This window comes from Bactrocera oleae, chromosome 5 (genome assembly GCF_042242935.1).
Source record: "Bactrocera oleae isolate idBacOlea1 chromosome 5, idBacOlea1, whole genome shotgun sequence".
Lineage (NCBI taxonomy): Eukaryota > Metazoa > Arthropoda > Insecta > Diptera > Tephritidae > Bactrocera > Bactrocera oleae.
This window is the reverse complement of record NC_091539.1, coordinates 8243-30033: the sequence shown is the minus strand read 5'-3', so window position 1 is coordinate 30033 and position 21791 is coordinate 8243. Positions and strand designations below refer to the sequence as shown.

The 21791-nt window shown below is 38.0% G+C and overlaps 1 protein-coding gene across 50 annotated transcripts in view; it reads left to right on the top strand.

The window, feature by feature from the left end:
- para (sodium voltage-gated channel paralytic) overlaps positions 1-3633 on the top strand; it is a 46242-nt gene extending 42609 nt beyond the window's left edge. For all 50 annotated transcript variants that reach the window (XM_070110581.1, XM_070110577.1, XM_070110569.1 and 47 more), the window contains one exon: positions 2104-3633. In XM_070110581.1, the coding sequence (XP_069966682.1) occupies positions 2104-3048 (945 nt within the window). In that variant the 3' untranslated portion in view covers positions 3049-3633. The remainder of the gene's footprint in view (positions 1-2103) is intronic.
- The last annotated feature ends 18158 nt before the right edge of the window (positions 3634-21791 follow it).

Sequence of the window (21791 nt, the reverse complement as noted above, 5' to 3'; positions counted from 1 at the left end):
TAGCAACATTGAACGAATTTTTCAAAGCATATTCATTTATTGTTTAATTTAATTCTGAACCATTAAATACTATCTTCAATTAAAATTTTTATCATAATAATGAAAAATCTATACATATCATTACCCGTAGAAAAATTAATCTCAATGAACTCTTTATTTTCAGTTGTTACTTTCATGATTTCACATTTTAAAATGTTAAAAAAAAACATCTCAATTATTAGTTGTGTTTATTAAATATACGAGTATACATACATACATACATATATACACCGTTTTACCCTCGCAACATGTTGTAACAGATCATAATAGTTTTGTTCACCTAACATCAGGATGATTAGACGAGTTGGGTAACCATCCATTTAACGGTTACATTAAAAACTACTAAATGTGTTATTACTCACTAAAAAATATGTTCTCAACCAAAATGGTGCTTAAGGGTTTTAAAAGATAATAGGCATGGCGCCGACCATCTTTAGGCGAAATCCTATATCTCAGGAACCGAATTTGGTACGTAACTCTATCTTGACATCCTTATGTTACAAAAGGCGAAATCGGACTAAAACCCCACCTACTTCCTATGTAACACAATTTTTAATTCCATCTGATACTTTCACTTTACCTCATACAAATTAAGCACCAATGAAGATATTGAGTTAAAAATTTGCAAAAATAGTGCTCTCAAAGTATGCCATCTCACATCCAAAAATGGTCAAAATCAGATAATAACTCCAAGCCCCCTTGGAAAGGAATATGTGGACCTTAGTACCCGTGGTAATAATATGTGTTGATGCCAAAACTTAATAAAATCGAATCCTATATTTAATATAAGAATTTCAATATTCCAATTGGATTTATATCGTTTATATTGACCGGTGTAAGATATCTTAGCAAAATTAAGTGAAAGAATAATATAGTTCACTGCCAAAAATTTGTAAAATCGGTCCACAAAATATTATTTGGTGGAGTATACATCACGTACGTACTATATCTCAATTGAATTAATTGAGTTGATTATATTATATACTCGTATATTGCGGACACGAAGTAAAATATAATCTATGTAAATAGAATCTAATTGGGTCGAAGTCATATAAAATAAGTTATTAAGAAACCAAATGTGATTGTAAACTATTCACACTTTTGTCGAATAATGAATGCTGAATTCTTACAAACATTTTTAACATAAAGTTTTGTCTACATCTGAAAGTATTTTCCTGGCGTTGATCCTTGCACATTGCGAGAGTATGAAATGTTCGGTAAAACCCGAACTTATCGCTTCCTTACTTGTTTTTATTACCATTATTCATACTATTCAGACGTCATTCACTATCCCATACCCTCTTTCGCTTCTATCTAATTAAGCTCTTTCAACAATCGCCAGTTTTAATATTAATAAAAAATCCTCATAAATTTGCGCAACTATTGATTAAGAAGCTTTCTCAGTGTCGAGTTACTTCATAAATAAATGCGATAATTGCATAGAAATGGCTTTAATTTAGACATATTTTGATTTGAAACAAATTTTCCACTTACTGATTCAATCACAGCTTCACTTTTGGTACTTACACAGTTAATAAATGACTAGTATAGCTGTCTCTAATTTCTACTGCAATAAAACCTTGATTTTTGTAAAAACCTTTTTAAAGATAATTTTACTCGTATCAAAAACAGAAAAAAACGAATATTCAAGATAAAAATACGTACCCTCAATCCAGGAAAATTTTTCAATTTATAGTTTTTCTAGCAACATTGCATAATCTACAAATTATTTTTATAGAAAAATAGACGAATATATACCATACTTAGCGTCTCTTCTGCATTTTTTACATTGTCCAACTTCCAAAATTCTTCGTTTGAAGTATATCTGTTAATACGAGTATTTTATATATAGGTAGTAAGAACAAATATGTAAATAGGACGAGTTAAATTAGTTGATTAAATTTTGCTGCCATGTTGTTCTGTTAGCTTCAAACAACCCTTTAACTAATAAAAATAACTTATTCTAAACTTTTTTGCTGCCTCACCAATACGTATTTGAATTAAATCACCCAATCGGACTTATAAAATTGACTCTGTAACCGCTAAATGCACTGCGGAACACAGATGTCTACCTCAGCCGGTTGGGATGGTGTTTTAGACGCTATTATCAATGAGGAAAATTGCGATCCACCCGACAACGACAAGGGCTATCCGGGCAATTGTGGTTCAGCGACAGTTGGAATAACGTTTCTTCTCTCATACTTAGTTATAAGCTTTTTGATAGTTATTAATATGTATATTGCTGTCATTCTCGAAAACTATAGTCAGGCAACCGAGGACGTGCAGGAAGGTCTCACTGATGATGATTATGATATGTATTACGAAATTTGGCAACAGTTTGACCCCGAGGGCACACAATATATCCGATATGATCAACTTTCTGAGTTTCTGGATGTTTTAGAGCCGCCTTTACAAATACATAAGCCGAATAAGTACAAAATCATATCTATGGATATACCAATATGTAGAGGAGACTTGATGTATTGTGTTGATATTTTGGATGCTCTAACCAAAGACTTTTTCGCACGGAAAGGAAATCCAATAGAAGATACTGGTGAAATTGGCGAAATTGCTCCTAGAGCAGATGCGGAAGGACATGAACCTGTATCCTCTACTTTATGGCGACAGCGGGAAGAATATTGTACACGATTGATACAAAATGCCTGGCGAAAGTATAAAGCCCGTACATCTGGTCAAATTCAAGGAAACATCGAATGCAACTCTACTCCTGAAAATGGCGATAGTACCGATCCAGGTGTCGGACAAAAATCTGGAGACACTGAGCGGGATGACAAAGCTAGCGTCTTAAATAGCCCAGAAGGGTGCGTCTGTGGGAGCCCAGTTAGTCCTGGACTTGCGAGTGGTGGAGTAGGTAGTGGATCAAATGGCAATAATGGTCGCCAAACGGCCGTGTTGGTCGAAAGTGATGGCTTTGTGACAAAGAACGGTCATAAGGTTGTAATACACTCGCGCTCACCGAGTATAACGTCGAGAACTGCAGACGTCTGAGCCAGGCCTCGCCCCTCCCTCCAGGATGCACCTTCATCGAACTGACTTAAATCACTAAAAATAATTTTCTGCCACATTCAACAACAACGACAGCGTACAACAAAATTACAAATGCAATAAAGCTACAAGATCCAGCATCACTACAAATAACTGCAGTTTTTTCTAAAATCTGTAAAAATAATATATATATATAGATATATACATATATCTATCTATATACTATATATATATACTATATATATATATGTATGTATATATATTTATATATTGCTACGGAAATTAAATACGGGAAGCACAAATAACACCTCATTACTGTGACTCTAAACAAATGGAAGTTAATCTATTAAATGATGCTTATTAGTTTATTAAAGTTTTCAATTAGTAAAAAATTTGTTTACTTCCTTACTTTTTATAATATATGTATACATTTAAAGGATTATTCCTATAACCATCTTAATTATCGAATGTTTTATGCTTAGTTTCGCTTGCCGCAATTTACAAAAATTAAATACATTTTGGAATGTACGTATTGTATGTACCACATTTCTAAACGTTTTTTTATGGCAGCAATTTTTTTTAATTTGAAGCAAAGCTAGTAAACATACATTTATAAATTGCAATACAAAGCCTACTGCCATATCTCTAAACCCAAATGTACTGCAATTGGAGAAAAGAGAAATATTTACATACTTACACCACTATTCTTAAATCTAAATTTAATAAAAATAAAACTTCATTCCATGTCCATCGCTATATCAGTGAACTTACGCCGCACATAAAGAAAATTTTGCAAGTATGGTCATAAAATATTATGATTTCTTGGAGATGGGGTATATGGAAAATCGTAAAATACATAGCAAATTAGAAGCAGTCGGTGAATAAGAGTTAATCGCATATGTATCAACGACTGAAGTTAAAACTTATTATAAAGTAATTTCATAAAATAAAGTTTTCAATAATTAAACGATCAAAAGACGTCTTGCTTGCAGTACGCTATTTTAAAATATTGTATTTGAAGAATTATTTGACATGACATGGATGAGATATATAATATATTAAAACTACAAATATGAGTGAATAAGAGCATGGAGCCTGATTAGAAAAACCAACAATATTAACCATAGTTTACTACAACATTTTCACGATTATTTCTGCATTATACTTGCTTCAAAAATTATTTGTGAAGATAATAAAATACTAACAGAATGTGAATTAGTAACAAAAATAAGCAGTTAAAAACAAATGATCTATAATTCGAGTATGGCACATTTTACGACATGTACGGTCATTAGGGTGTGAAAAAATTTTACGGGTGTAGTTGTTGGACACAGAATCTTAGGAAACTCCCGATTTTAAAGAATAATGCAATAGAACACTCTGAATTAGAAACAATGGCTATAATGAAATAAATCTGTATCAATTGAATATTCGGTAACTATGGCACAAAATGGCATACTTATATTGCTCAAGAAGGGATACGCAAGTCATCACGATGATGATAGATGGGCATGCGCATGAATATTATTACATTTGAGCAACTATTCAAAAAAAAAAAAATATATATATATATATAAGTATATTCATAAATGGTCACAAGCGAATTCTTTTGAAGTGTTTTATTTAACACATATACTTTTATTTAGATGCCAATAATATTAGAGTGATACAAATTTATTTGATTTTGTGTCTCTTTTACTTTGCTAAGCTTAGTAAATGAAATATGTACATATAACTACACCAGGCAAACGCGTTTTGCCGTATATGTATATGTATATATAAGAGCTGCTGGATATGGGTAAATAGTATATGCTCACAGCTAGTCAGAAAAAACTCTAAAAACAGAATTACATTATTACGGCTTAAAATTCAAATACACTCAGTGTCACAATATAGACCATTTCATCATTAAAATTTTACGTATTGGAATGTTCAAGCTAAAACCAATTTTTAAGGATCTTAATTACTTATGAAATATTGATTAACACTTTCGCAAATGTATTGCTTAAATCACCTTAATGTTTTTACCGACTAATTGTTCTAACTTGAACATGTATTTAACGAAAAAAGAAACGCTTTGCTATTGCTATGTATCATTTATATAAACCTGTATTCCTATGGCTTGCCATTTGTTGAGCAAAAATATTTAAGCTTTCGTTGTTTTTGATTGCGACTGCAGCGTAAACAATATGCAATAAAAAATATAATGAGAAGAAGCATACGGCTGCTGTGGCTACTGCCAATTCTAGCCCAAATGCCAAGTTGCTTCACTAATTATTTTTTAAGCTGTTTATGAGATGCTACATACAGAAAATAAGTTCATTGAGTAAACCAAAATCTATCAATTGGGTGCAAAAACTTAAAAAACTGAGGGGCGGGCGAGATGAAAAGTATATGAATTAAAATTATTATAAACATTTTAATAACCAAAAAGTACATAAATAGTACGATACTAAGGAGACTTAAGTAATATGATAACGAAACAATTCATAAATGAGTAGAGACAATAGAAAAAATGTGTAATAAGTAGTAATATTTCGTAAATATATGTAAATATTTAAAAAAAATATAGCTAATGAGGGAAGTCATTATTAGAAAGCGAAGGGTCAAACAAAATCTGCAAAAAATGTAAATCCATGACTTGGAATAATGTAGAAGCCTAATTAATAATTCACATTACAAGCGCCAACATTATACTTAAAACGTCGTTAAATGGCTTGTGTTACATGAACACATTCACTACTTCGAAATATTTTCATTCTGATTACACCAGCCTTTACATTTTGATAGTATCGATAATAAATATGTGAGCAATGGCTGATTGAAAGAGATTAAAACATACAATTAACTCGAAAATACATAGACATATACAGTATAAAAACGTAAAAAATTAAGTCGATAACACTTAGAGCATAACAAAATGAAGCTGAATACAAAATGCTTTTTCATAAAAATCATTAAGCTTTATATATGTATTTGTAAAATATTAAACATACACAATATGTACATTCGGTCACTTTTTAACTCATACATGACATAATAAAACGTTCGTACACGTTCACTCTTTAATACTTATGTAAATGTAAAAAAATGCCATAATTTATGTGTTTAAGCGATTGTAAATGTAATGGCGGAAATTGTAATTAGCTATAGCTATCAAATTGCGTTAGATATTCTAATAAAACTAGAAACAAAAAATTTGATAAAAAAAAATAGGAACAAAAAAGGCTTAATTTCTTAAGAAAAATTTAAGATATAAACAAATTTCATAAAATATATTAATTTCAATTGTATTACATTTATAAGAGCTGAATATGTTTTGTTAATGAAATCTGTGTGCATTCATCTCATATGCAAATATTTGAAACGGTTAAGTACTACATATATATATTCTTTAATATTTTATTAAACTTACCTGCAGCAATTACTACAACTTGTTATAGTATATACTCAAAAGGCCAGTATATGTACATATATGTATATGAATCAAACCTATGATTTTCGAAGTTGGTTTAGTCCTGTCGTAAAATTGGAATATTTCCAGCTCTCTCAAGCGTTTAAAGTTTTTATTATAATATGAAAAGCTTCAGATTATTTTGGTATTTTTAAACCTGAGCTTAAAACCTGCAATACAAAATGAGGTTTAACGGTTATAGTGGTTTTTAAAGACGCTATTGAAAATTTTGTCCATAACAATGAGTGTTGTATTTGCTTACAGAAGTATAAAGTGTTGATTTAGAAATGCTGTGACCCAGTATTTTCATTACACAGACCGAACTACAAAACCAATTTAAAGCTATTATAAAATTAATCTTAATTTATGAGTGTTTTCACCCAAATCAGAAAATCGTTGGTTCGAAGGATAAATGTTGATAACTTCAAGGTTCAACTAGTTATACCTAGAATTACTGGCATTTGAGTTTTCACTATAACCCAACATATGTATATGTTAAAATAATTTTCACAATCGTACTTACATAAGTATAAGTAAATATATATGGGTGTAAAAACTAATAATAGCGCATGAGTTATTAAGCTCGATATGTATATTTTTGTAATGCATTAAAAAAACTTTAAGGCAGAATTAAATATTACAAACAAATTAATAAATTGTTAAAATTAACAAAGAAGTCATATAAAAAACAGCTTCTAATGTACATTATGATAGTATTCGTATCACAAATGCACTGGCAAATTAAGAAATGGCATGAACCTTTAAAAAAGCTTAAACTGAGGAAAAATAAACTCTGCTACAAGAAATTTCAACTATAAAATTATATTTTATCAATTTATCTTAACACCAAAATATTTAAAAATCATCGCAATTATTTAATATGTAACTGGAAGCATATACCTTCTTAAAACTTTTAAATATTTAATATATACGCCTATGTACATGTATATACGCATCTACTTGTTATTTTCGCATTTTCTTTAAGGGCAACTCAACAACAAGTTTTCAACATGCTTTGGCTTTCAGCTATTAAGCGTTTTGGCAAGCGTTTTGGCATTAAGCGCTTTATTCAGTTATCATGCTCCTAACTAAATAAGGGAGCAAAGCTAGAAGGCCTGAAAAGCATTGTATGTGGTTGTATCCTTAATTCTTTCACAAGCTGAGGATATATACATACATACATAAGTACACATTCCAGAGCTCTCTGAAATTTGTTATATTTATTGCCGAGTTTCTCCTTTTTGTTTCGGTAGTCTCGATTACAAATAAAAATTTTTACCTCAATTAAATTTAAGAAAAAAATTAATTCCACTAATTATTTAAAAATAAATGATAATTTTCTGCCCTCAGTTCTGCCCTTAACAAATAAAACTCCACAAATTATTTGAAGATAATTGATTTAATTTTCAGTTCTCCTCATCGAAAATATTTACCAAATGCCAACGAAGGGTCTCTTTCCGAACAATAAATATTCGAAAAAAATTTTATCAAAGACTAAATTTATAGTAAAACTCTATTGAATAGCAACTTCCCCGGCTATACTAGGGTTTACATAATTTTTATATTTAAATGAGTTAAGATGTATAAAAATTACTATAGTTTCACTTGTAGCTTTCCTGTAGTTGTTTCAATGTCATAGTAGGGTAAAAAAGCTTCGGCCCATAATATACTTTAATTAATCGCAAATAATATGAACTATCTATCCCTTTCGCATCTTAACAATATTTTAAATTATACCCAGAATACACGAGAAAATGCCTTCATTAAAATATTTCAGTGTCACACCCTATTGATGGACATACATACATATGTATATTTATACGACGCATGAATCAAGGTGCAAAGATTTATAGATGAAATATTAGTCTTAGCAGTGAAATGATTGAAAGCCAATGCACAATAATATTTTAAATGTCATTTAGAAAAAATCCTAAATTAATCATAATATAATATTAGCAATAGTTTCTTAAAAAATATGTGAAAGTAATGAGAAATAGGCGTGACAGTTTAAAAATAAAATCATCAAATAATATAATAATATATAAAAAAATATTAAATTAGTTTAATATTGTAAGTAAGTACCGCTTTTTTAGTTTTTGAGAGTTGCGTATTTACATTTCTATATGATTTTCACAAGGAAAAACGTAAAATATAAATAAATAAGTAATGTAATCTAAAATATATACAAATATTAAAGCGAAATTTTTTTCACACTTTAGCTTAATAAATTGTAAAAAGGAGAACAAATAAAATAGATCTCTCATTGAATTTGTTATGCAAATGAACTCTGATGTTTTATTTCAATGAAAAAATATATAATAAATTATTATATGGACTCTGTTTGAAAGTAGTCAGAAAATCCGCAGTGGTAAGACATTAAGCTGAACCAAAAAAACCGCTTATTGTTTTTCCTTAGATATCGTGAAAATATCGTCCGAAATTACGGGAAAACAAATAAAGTGACATTTGAGCTCTTAATATTATTATTAAAGGAAGTCATCGACGATACATAATTACTGAAACGTGTTATAACAAGTGACGAAACATGAGTTTACGGATATCACGTTGTAACTAAGGCCAGACAAAACAGGGATAAAGGGATGCCCAACTTATTTTAGTGTTAGAGCACCTTAAAATGAGAATTTTTTATAATATTTTCCATTGTAGCCAGATTGGAAAAAATAATAATTTTTGGGAATTTAAATTATATTTGAAAAAATATTCATATTGGAATCAACTATGCTAGAAAAAAAATTAAAAAATATATATAAAACAAAATATGCGAAGAAACAAATTGTTGACCCTTGAGTAGGATTCGTAACCTCGTCCAAACATCCTGCGCTGTCTGTATATGTGTATACCACTGCGCTAAATTGGGCATTAAAATTAATTATAATAAGAGTTTGGTTGGATGTTGTTATTATCCTCATATTACTTGCGCATATTTAAAGAGAATGTTAATGAATAAAGAAGGCGCAAATGTTATGTGAATATTCTCGAAATTGCCTTTCTTTCATTCGCATGTCCAAATATATGTATGTATGTCCCTCAATATGCCTTTTATAAAAAATCAAACAGTCGCGCAATCCACAAAAAAAATCGCACCATCATCGACCAATAAGAGTCAAGCAAACTCGCCTATATTTTCTAAATATATCATATAGCAACGACACCAAATACATTCATAAAGAGCGCCGTATGCTACAAAACGAAGTGCGATCGGTCATAACTCTACACTGCGCTGTTTTTTCTGTGCGCTTGGTCAATTCCTACAGCAAATGCGTGAGATGACAAACATGAATTTTAAATAAATAAATAAAATGAAAGCCAAATTAGCCAAAATTTTAATTTTATAATTTGTACAGTCCCCACTGAAAATCCTACCATTTCCTTGCATTTGCAGGGTGCCCCAGCTGCTCCCTCATGACGATGCTAAAAACCACAAATTGAGGAATTTGTCTGTTGTTCCCTTCAGAAAGGAGAATTGACAACATGGCCTATTGGTAACTAAAAATAATATTTTAAATAATTATGCACTTATGGCATTAAATTATAAAATGTATATAAAATTCCTATTCATAATATTTGCGTATAATATAAATACACATAAATTCACACTTATTTAAATGTTTTAAAAATAAATTCGATTAATAAAAATATAGCTAAAATAATTTTGTGGCAGACCCCACCTTGCCGGCGATCGTTCAACTTGATTCCTTCTAGCTATATTCGCAAAAAGCAAAAAGTGTAGAAAAAGTCAAGTTTGTAAGTGGCAAGGAGTGCACGTATACTTACGAAAATATGTGTGATTTTCACATTTGTATAAATACGCATAATAAGTACATATTCAATAAACCTAAACATATGAACATATTTTCCTGATATATTCTAATTATATCAGGAAGTAAAATATGCTATTAAAGAAATTGAATTATGATATGCTTAGATTCCAATTAATAAAATAAAAAATTAAATAAAATTTCAGTTTCATGAGTTTTAGGATTCGAACGTATAGGTTCGTATTCGGATTATGCTTAACCCCTTCCCGCTTACGACCTCAGCCACCACAAAAGTGGAAACGTGGCCGCTTAGCTACCGTTTTATTGTTATCCTTTGTTTAATAAGCAATTGCTTACACAACGCACATACATAAGTGCGGAAGTAAGGAAAAATAGCCAATTAAATGTTTATTTTATTATGAATTCTGGGGTTTTTATCGATAATACAGATTTTTAATTCAGAAGGCTTTTCATAATTATAAATTTGTCATATCATAGAAATTGAAAACATAAATCTAAATAAGTATGCGCAACGATTTTTCATTTACTAATATTCGTTGTGTCTATTTATAGCATTATTAACATTCTCTGGTCATATTGCCATCTCTGTTGCAATTGCATTTTTGAATTATACTGGTAGCACGGTGTTTATCATAGCTTTACACCAAATGGTTGCTGTACACGGGTGGTGATTCTTAATTATATTGGTATCCCAGTGTTATTCGCGGTTTCACACCAACTGGTTGTAATCAAGAATATATGCAATTAAATTGCTATATATATAACGAAAATGACAACAATTTTATTCACCTACAGTGGTCAAATGGATAGACTTTACGCTCCGCGATCAGAATGACGAGGTTCAAATCACAGTTTAGGGCAAATAGTTAATTAATTTATCTTACTATAGAAATAGGCTAGGAATGCATATGGGTTAATTAGAAGAGTAGGGTGCAGTACAAACGTAGGGCAGTAGCCAAAGAAAAAAAAGAGCAGTACAAATAAAAACACGAATAAAGAGAAAAATAAACTTTACACATAAGGAGGGTGGGGAAAGGGGAAGAAGAAATACCTAGATTGGAATAAATTAGCGCAGTTTGCGCCTTACGAAGTAAGGCGTAAACGGAGCGGCCTTAGATGGGACATACGCACACACTATGTGTGCAGGGCAAAATGACCCATGGTGCATTCTATAGGATTCCCACGCTCCTGGTGGTGGTAGGCGGGTGGTTGATGGTGATAATGGAAGCCCCGAGTGTCCTCTAGGTGATCCACTTGGTTTCATCCCCCCCGCTCATATACCCCCTTAACTGGAAACACAAAAAAGGTAAAAAGTAGAAATTTTGAAATTTTCACTTTTTTGTTGATTGCCACTCACCTGTTCAACCTATATCTGAGATTGATGTCTCTAATTAACGTGCACCTGTGCGGCTACATGAATCAAATAGTTTGCGCCATCTTAGATCACCCTGTTTAGGCGCTAATGGCCGCAAAAGGGTGACACGTTAAATTCCAATATGTTTTTTGGTCAATTGCCACGCCCCTATTGGTGGTAGGCGGGTGACTGATGATGCAAATGGAAGCCCTGAGTGTCCTCTAAACGATGCAATTTGTTTGACCCACCTAGCTTATATACTCCGGCCGCTAGAGGTCGCAGAAGGGTGGAAAAACACCTGTGTGCAGGGCAAAATGACCCATGGTGCATTCTATAGGATTCCCACGCTCCTGGTGGTGGTAGGCGGGTGGTTGATGGTGATAATGGAAGCCCCGAGTGTCCTCTAGGTGATCCACTTGGTTTCATCCCCCCCGCTCATATACCCCCTTAACTGGAAACACAAAAAAGGTAAAAAGTAGAAATTTTGAAATTTTCACTTTTTTGTTGATTGCCACTCACCTGTTCAACCTATATCTGAGATTGATGTCTCTAATTAACGTGCACCTGTGCGGCTACATGAATCAAATAGTTTGCGCCATCTTAGATCACCCTGTTTAGGCGCTAATGGCCGCAAAAGGGTGACACGTTAAATTCCAATATGTTTTTTGGTCAATTGCCACGCCCCTATTGGTGGTAGGCGGGTGACTGATGATGCAAATGGAAGCCCTGAGTGTCCTCTAAACGATGCAATTTGTTTGACCCACCTAGCTTATATACTCCGGCCGCTAGAGGTCGCAGAAGGGTGGAAAAACACCTGTGTGCAGGGCAAAATGACCCATGGTGCATTCTATAGGATTCCCACGCTCCTGGTGGTGGTAGGCGGGTGGTTGATGGTGATAATGGAAGCCCCGAGTGTCCTCTAGGTGATCCACTTGGTTTCATCCCCCCCGCTCATATACCCCCTTAACTGGAAACACAAAAAAGGTAAAAAGTAGAAATTTTGAAATTTTCACTTTTTTGTTGATTGCCACTCACCTGTTCAACCTATATCTGAGATTGATGTCTCTAATTAACGTGCACCTGTGCGGCTACATGAATCAAATAGTTTGCGCCATCTTAGATCACCCTGTTTAGGCGCTAATGGCCGCAAAAGGGTGACACGTTAAATTCCAATATGTTTTTTGGTCAATTGCCACGCCCCTATTGGTGGTAGGCGGGTGACTGATGATGCAAATGGAAGCCCTGAGTGTCCTCTAAACGATGCAATTTGTTTGACCCACCTAGCTTATATACTCCGGCCGCTAGAGGTCGCAGAAGGGTGGAAAAACACCTGTGTGCAGGGCAAAATGACCCATGGTGCATTCTATAGGATTCCCACGCTCCTGGTGGTGGTAGGCGGGTGGTTGATGGTGATAATGGAAGCCCCGAGTGTCCTCTAGGTGATCCACTTGGTTTCATCCCCCCCGCTCATATACCCCCTTAACTGGAAACACAAAAAAGGTAAAAAGTAGAAATTTTGAAATTTTCACTTTTTTGTTGATTGCCACTCACCTGTTCAACCTATATCTGAGATTGATGTCTCTAATTAACGTGCACCTGTGCGGCTACATGAATCAAATAGTTTGCGCCATCTTAGATCACCCTGTTTAGGCGCTAATGGCCGCAAAAGGGTGACACGTTAAATTCCAATATGTTTTTTGGTCAATTGCCACGCCCCTATTGGTGGTAGGCGGGTGACTGATGATGCAAATGGAAGCCCTGAGTGTCCTCTAAACGATGCAATTTGTTTGACCCACCTAGCTTATATACTCCGGCCGCTAGAGGTCGCAGAAGGGTGGAAAAACACCTGTGTGCAGGGCAAAATGACCCATGGTGCATTCTATAGGATTCCCACGCTCCTGGTGGTGGTAGGCGGGTGGTTGATGGTGATAATGGAAGCCCCGAGTGTCCTCTAGGTGATCCACTTGGTTTCATCCCCCCCGCTCATATACCCCCTTAACTGGAAACACAAAAAAGGTAAAAAGTAGAAATTTTGAAATTTTCACTTTTTTGTTGATTGCCACTCACCTGTTCAACCTATATCTGAGATTGATGTCTCTAATTAACGTGCACCTGTGCGGCTACATGAATCAAATAGTTTGCGCCATCTTAGATCACCCTGTTTAGGCGCTAATGGCCGCAAAAGGGTGACACGTTAAATTCCAATATGTTTTTTGGTCAATTGCCACGCCCCTATTGGTGGTAGGCGGGTGACTGATGATGCAAATGGAAGCCCTGAGTGTCCTCTAAACGATGCAATTTGTTTGACCCACCTAGCTTATATACTCCGGCCGCTAGAGGTCGCAGAAGGGTGGAAAAACACCTGTGTGCAGGGCAAAATGACCCATGGTGCATTCTATAGGATTCCCACGCTCCTGGTGGTGGTAGGCGGGTGGTTGATGGTGATAATGGAAGCCCCGAGTGTCCTCTAGGTGATCCACTTGGTTTCATCCCCCCCGCTCATATACCCCCTTAACTGGAAACACAAAAAAGGTAAAAAGTAGAAATTTTGAAATTTTCACTTTTTTGTTGATTGCCACTCACCTGTTCAACCTATATCTGAGATTGATGTCTCTAATTAACGTGCACCTGTGCGGCTACATGAATCAAATAGTTTGCGCCATCTTAGATCACCCTGTTTAGGCGCTAATGGCCGCAAAAGGGTGACACGTTAAATTCCAATATGTTTTTTGGTCAATTGCCACGCCCCTATTGGTGGTAGGCGGGTGACTGATGATGCAAATGGAAGCCCTGAGTGTCCTCTAAACGATGCAATTTGTTTGACCCACCTAGCTTATATACTCCGGCCGCTAGAGGTCGCAGAAGGGTGGAAAAACACCTGTGTGCAGGGCAAAATGACCCATGGTGCATTCTATAGGATTCCCACGCTCCTGGTGGTGGTAGGCGGGTGGTTGATGGTGATAATGGAAGCCCCGAGTGTCCTCTAGGTGATCCACTTGGTTTCATCCCCCCCGCTCATATACCCCCTTAACTGGAAACACAAAAAAGGTAAAAAGTAGAAATTTTGAAATTTTCACTTTTTTGTTGATTGCCACTCACCTGTTCAACCTATATCTGAGATTGATGTCTCTAATTAACGTGCACCTGTGCGGCTACATGAATCAAATAGTTTGCGCCATCTTAGATCACCCTGTTTAGGCGCTAATGGCCGCAAAAGGGTGACACGTTAAATTCCAATATGTTTTTTGGTCAATTGCCACGCCCCTATTGGTGGTAGGCGGGTGACTGATGATGCAAATGGAAGCCCTGAGTGTCCTCTAAACGATGCAATTTGTTTGACCCACCTAGCTTATATACTCCGGCCGCTAGAGGTCGCAGAAGGGTGGAAAAACACCTGTGTGCAGGGCAAAATGACCCATGGTGCATTCTATAGGATTCCCACGCTCCTGGTGGTGGTAGGCGGGTGGTTGATGGTGATAATGGAAGCCCCGAGTGTCCTCTAGGTGATCCACTTGGTTTCATCCCCCCCGCTCATATACCCCCTTAACTGGAAACACAAAAAAGGTAAAAAGTAGAAATTTTGAAATTTTCACTTTTTTGTTGATTGCCACTCACCTGTTCAACCTATATCTGAGATTGATGTCTCTAATTAACGTGCACCTGTGCGGCTACATGAATCAAATAGTTTGCGCCATCTTAGATCACCCTGTTTAGGCGCTAATGGCCGCAAAAGGGTGACACGTTAAATTCCAATATGTTTTTTGGTCAATTGCCACGCCCCTATTGGTGGTAGGCGGGTGACTGATGATGCAAATGGAAGCCCTGAGTGTCCTCTAAACGATGCAATTTGTTTGACCCACCTAGCTTATATACTCCGGCCGCTAGAGGTCGCAGAAGGGTGGAAAAACACCTGTGTGCAGGGCAAAATGACCCATGGTGCATTCTATAGGATTCCCACGCTCCTGGTGGTGGTAGGCGGGTGGTTGATGGTGATAATGGAAGCCCCGAGTGTCCTCTAGGTGATCCACTTGGTTTCATCCCCCCCGCTCATATACCCCCTTAACTGGAAACACAAAAAAGGTAAAAAGTAGAAATTTTGAAATTTTCACTTTTTTGTTGATTGCCACTCACCTGTTCAACCTATATCTGAGATTGATGTCTCTAATTAACGTGCACCTGTGCGGCTACATGAATCAAATAGTTTGCGCCATCTTAGATCACCCTGTTTAGGCGCTAATGGCCGCAAAAGGGTGACACGTTAAATTCCAATATGTTTTTTGGTCAATTGCCACGCCCCTATTGGTGGTAGGCGGGTGACTGATGATGCAAATGGAAGCCCTGAGTGTCCTCTAAACGATGCAATTTGTTTGACCCACCTAGCTTATATACTCCGGCCGCTAGAGGTCGCAGAAGGGTGGAAAAACACCTGTGTGCAGGGCAAAATGACCCATGGTGCATTCTATAGGATTCCCACGCTCCTGGTGGTGGTAGGCGGGTGGTTGATGGTGATAATGGAAGCCCCGAGTGTCCTCTAGGTGATCCACTTGGTTTCATCCCCCCCGCTCATATACCCCCTTAACTGGAAACACAAAAAAGGTAAAAAGTAGAAATTTTGAAATTTTCACTTTTTTGTTGATTGCCACTCACCTGTTCAACCTATATCTGAGATTGATGTCTCTAATTAACGTGCACCTGTGCGGCTACATGAATCAAATAGTTTGCGCCATCTTAGATCACCCTGTTTAGGCGCTAATGGCCGCAAAAGGGTGACACGTTAAATTCCAATATGTTTTTTGGTCAATTGCCACGCCCCTATTGGTGGTAGGCGGGTGACTGATGATGCAAATGGAAGCCCTGAGTGTCCTCTAAACGATGCAATTTGTTTGACCCACCTAGCTTATATACTCCGGCCGCTAGAGGTCGCAGAAGGGTGGAAAAACACCTGTGTGCAGGGCAAAATGACCCATGGTGCATTCTATAGGATTCCCACGCTCCTGGTGGTGGTAGGCGGGTGGTTGATGGTGATAATGGAAGCCCCGAGTGTCCTCTAGGTGATCCACTTGGTTTCATCCCCCCCGCTCATATACCCCCTTAACTGGAAACACAAAAAAGGTAAAAAGTAGAAATTTTGAAATTTTCACTTTTTTGTTGATTGCCACTCACCTGTTCAACCTATATCTGAGATTGATGTCTCTAATTAACGTGCACCTGTGCGGCTACATGAATCAAATAGTTTGCGCCATCTTAGATCACCCTGTTTAGGCGCTAATGGCCGCAAAAGGGTGACACGTTAAATTCCAATATGTTTTTTGGTCAATTGCCACGCCCCTATTGGTGGTAGGCGGGTGACTGATGATGCAAATGGAAGCCCTGAGTGTCCTCTAAACGATGCAATTTGTTTGACCCACCTAGCTTATATACTCCGGCCGCTAGAGGTCGCAGAAGGGTGGAAAAACACCTGTGTGCAGGGCAAAATGACCCATGGTGCATTCTATAGGATTCCCACGCTCCTGGTGGTGGTAGGCGGGTGGTTGATGGTGATAATGGAAGCCCCGAGTGTCCTCTAGGTGATCCACTTGGTTTCATCCCCCCCGCTCATATACCCCCTTAACTGGAAACACAAAAAAGGTAAAAAGTAGAAATTTTGAAATTTTCACTTTTTTGTTGATTGCCACTCACCTGTTCAACCTATATCTGAGATTGATGTCTCTAATTAACGTGCACCTGTGCGGCTACATGAATCAAATAGTTTGCGCCATCTTAGATCACCCTGTTTAGGCGCTAATGGCCGCAAAAGGGTGACACGTTAAATTCCAATATGTTTTTTGGTCAATTGCCACGCCCCTATTGGTGGTAGGCGGGTGACTGATGATGCAAATGGAAGCCCTGAGTGTCCTCTAAACGATGCAATTTGTTTGACCCACCTAGCTTATATACTCCGGCCGCTAGAGGTCGCAGAAGGGTGGAAAAACACCTGTGTGCAGGGCAAAATGACCCATGGTGCATTCTATAGGATTCCCACGCTCCTGGTGGTGGTAGGCGGGTGGTTGATGGTGATAATGGAAGCCCCGAGTGTCCTCTAGGTGATCCACTTGGTTTCATCCCCCCCGCTCATATACCCCCTTAACTGGAAACACAAAAAAGGTAAAAAGTAGAAATTTTGAAATTTTCACTTTTTTGTTGATTGCCACTCACCTGTTCAACCTATATCTGAGATTGATGTCTCTAATTAACGTGCACCTGTGCGGCTACATGAATCAAATAGTTTGCGCCATCTTAGATCACCCTGTTTAGGCGCTAATGGCCGCAAAAGGGTGACACGTTAAATTCCAATATGTTTTTTGGTCAATTGCCACGCCCCTATTGGTGGTAGGCGGGTGACTGATGATGCAAATGGAAGCCCTGAGTGTCCTCTAAACGATGCAATTTGTTTGACCCACCTAGCTTATATACTCCGGCCGCTAGAGGTCGCAGAAGGGTGGAAAAACACCTGTGTGCAGGGCAAAATGACCCATGGTGCATTCTATAGGATTCCCACGCTCCTGGTGGTGGTAGGCGGGTGGTTGATGGTGATAATGGAAGCCCCGAGTGTCCTCTAGGTGATCCACTTGGTTTCATCCCCCCCGCTCATATACCCCCTTAACTGGAAACACAAAAAAGGTAAAAAGTAGAAATTTTGAAATTTTCACTTTTTTGTTGATTGCCACTCACCTGTTCAACCTATATCTGAGATTGATGTCTCTAATTAACGTGCACCTGTGCGGCTACATGAATCAAATAGTTTGCGCCATCTTAGATCACCCTGTTTAGGCGCTAATGGCCGCAAAAGGGTGACACGTTAAATTCCAATATGTTTTTTGGTCAATTGCCACGCCCCTATTGGTGGTAGGCGGGTGACTGATGATGCAAATGGAAGCCCTGAGTGTCCTCTAAACGATGCAATTTGTTTGACCCACCTAGCTTATATACTCCGGCCGCTAGAGGTCGCAGAAGGGTGGAAAAACACCTGTGTGCAGGGCAAAATGACCCATGGTGCATTCTATAGGATTCCCACGCTCCTGGTGGTGGTAGGCGGGTGGTTGATGGTGATAATGGAAGCCCCGAGTGTCCTCTAGGTGATCCACTTGGTTTCATCCCCCCCGCTCATATACCCCCTTAACTGGAAACACAAAAAAGGTAAAAAGTAGAAATTTTGAAATTTTCACTTTTTTGTTGATTGCCACTCACCTGTTCAACCTATATCTGAGATTGATGTCTCTAATTAACGTGCACCTGTGCGGCTACATGAATCAAATAGTTTGCGCCATCTTAGATCACCCTGTTTAGGCGCTAATGGCCGCAAAAGGGTGACACGTTAAATTCCAATATGTTTTTTGGTCAATTGCCACGCCCCTATTGGTGGTAGGCGGGTGACTGATGATGCAAATGGAAGCCCTGAGTGTCCTCTAAACGATGCAATTTGTTTGACCCACCTAGCTTATATACTCCGGCCGCTAGAGGTCGCAGAAGGGTGGAAAAACACCTGTGTGCAGGGCAAAATGACCCATGGTGCATTCTATAGGATTCCCACGCTCCTGGTGGTGGTAGGCGGGTGGTTGATGGTGATAATGGAAGCCCCGAGTGTCCTCTAGGTGATCCACTTGGTTTCATCCCCCCCGCTCATATACCCCCTTAACTGGAAACACAAAAAAGGTAAAAAGTAGAAATTTTGAAATTTTCACTTTTTTGTTGATTGCCACTCACCTGTTCAACCTATATCTGAGATTGATGTCTCTAATTAACGTGCACCTGTGCGGCTACATGAATCAAATAGTTTGCGCCATCTTAGATCACCCTGTTTAGGCGCTAATGGCCGCAAAAGGGTGACACGTTAAATTCCAATATGTTTTTTGGTCAATTGCCACGCCCCTATTGGTGGTAGGCGGGTGACTGATGATGCAAATGGAAGCCCTGAGTGTCCTCTAAACGATGCAATTTGTTTGACCCACCTAGCTTATATACTCCGGCCGCTAGAGGTCGCAGAAGGGTGGAAAAACACCTGTGTGCAGGGCAAAATGACCCATGGTGCATTCTATAGGATTCCCACGCTCCTGGTGGTGGTAGGCGGGTGGTTGATGGTGATAATGGAAGCCCCGAGTGTCCTCTAGGTGATCCACTTGGTTTCATCCCCCCCGCTCATATACCCCCTTAACTGGAAACACAAAAAAGGTAAAAAGTAGAAATTTTGAAATTTTCACTTTTTTGTTGATTGCCACTCACCTGTTCAACCTATATCTGAGATTGATGTCTCTAATTAACGTGCACCTGTGCGGCTACATGAATCAAATAGTTTGCGCCATCTTAGATCACCCTGTTTAGGCGCTAATGGCCGCAAAAGGGTGACACGTTAAATTCCAATATGTTTTTTGGTCAATTGCCACGCCCCTATTGGTGGTAGGCGGGTGACTGATGATGCAAATGGAAGCCCTGAGTGTCCTCTAAACGATGCAATTTGTTTGACCCACCTAGCTTATATACTCCGGCCGCTAGAGGTCGCAGAAGGGTGGAAAAACACCTGTGTGCAGGGCAAAATGACCCATGGTGCATTCTATAGGATTCCCACGCTCCTGGTGGTGGTAGGCGGGTGGTTGATGGTGATAATGGAAGCCCCGAGTGTCCTCTAGGTGATCCACTTGGTTTCATCCCCCCCGCTCATATACCCCCTTAACTGGAAACACAAAAAAGGTAAAAAGTAGAAATTTTGAAATTTTCACTTTTTTGTTGATTGCCACTCACCTGTTCAACCTATATCTGAGATTGATGTCTCTAATTAACGTGCACCTGTGCGGCTACATGAATCAAATAGTTTGCGCCATCTTAGATCACCCTGTTTAGGCGCTAATGGCCGCAAAAGGGTGACACGTTAAATTCCAATATGTTTTTTGGTCAATTGCCACGCCCCTATTGGTGGTAGGCGGGTGACTGATGATGCAAATGGAAGCCCTGAGTGTCCTCTAAACGATGCAATTTGTTTGACCCACCTAGCTTATATACTCCGGCCGCTAGAGGTCGCAGAAGGGTGGAAAAACACCTGTGTGCAGGGCAAAATGACCCATGGTGCATTCTATAGGATTCCCACGCTCCTGGTGGTGGTAGGCGGGTGGTTGATGGTGATAATGGAAGCCCCGAGTGTCCTCTAGGTGATCCACTTGGTTTCATCCCCCCCGCTCATATACCCCCTTAACTGGAAACACAAAAAAGGTAAAAAGTAGAAATTTTGAAATTTTCACTTTTTTGTTGATTGCCACTCACCTGTTCAACCTATATCTGAGATTGATGTCTCTAATTAACGTGCACCTGTGCGGCTACATGAATCAAATAGTTTGCGCCATCTTAGATCACCCTGTTTAGGCGCTAATGGCCGCAAAAGGGTGACACGTTAAATTCCAATATGTTTTTTGGTCAATTGCCACGCCCCTATTGGTGGTAGGCGGGTGACTGATGATGCAAATGGAAGCCCTGAGTGTCCTCTAAACGATGCAATTTGTTTGACCCACCTAGCTTATATACTCCGGCCGCTAGAGGTCGCAGAAGGGTGGAAAAACACCTGTGTGCAGGGCAAAATGACCCATGGTGCATTCTATAGGATTCCCACGCTCCTGGTGGTGGTAGGCGGGTGGTTGATGGTGATAATGGAAGCCCCGAGTGTCCTCTAGGTGATCCACTTGGTTTCATCCCCCCCGCTCATATACCCCCTTAACTGGAAACACAAAAAAGGTAAAAAGTAGAAATTTTGAAATTTTCACTTTTTTGTTGATTGCCACTCACCTGTTCAACCTATATCTGAGATTGATGTCTCTAATTAACGTGCACCTGTGCGGCTACATGAATCAAATAGTTTGCGCCATCTTAGATCACCCTGTTTAGGCGCTAATGGCCGCAAAAGGGTGACACGTTAAATTCCAATATGTTTTTTGGTCAATTGCCACGCCCCTATTGGTGGTAGGCGGGTGACTGATGATGCAAATGGAAGCCCTGAGTGTCCTCTAAACGATGCAATTTGTTTGACCCACCTAGCTTATATACTCCGGCCGCTAGAGGTCGCAGAAGGGTGGAAAAACACCTGTGTGCAGGGCAAAATGACCCATGGTGCATTCTA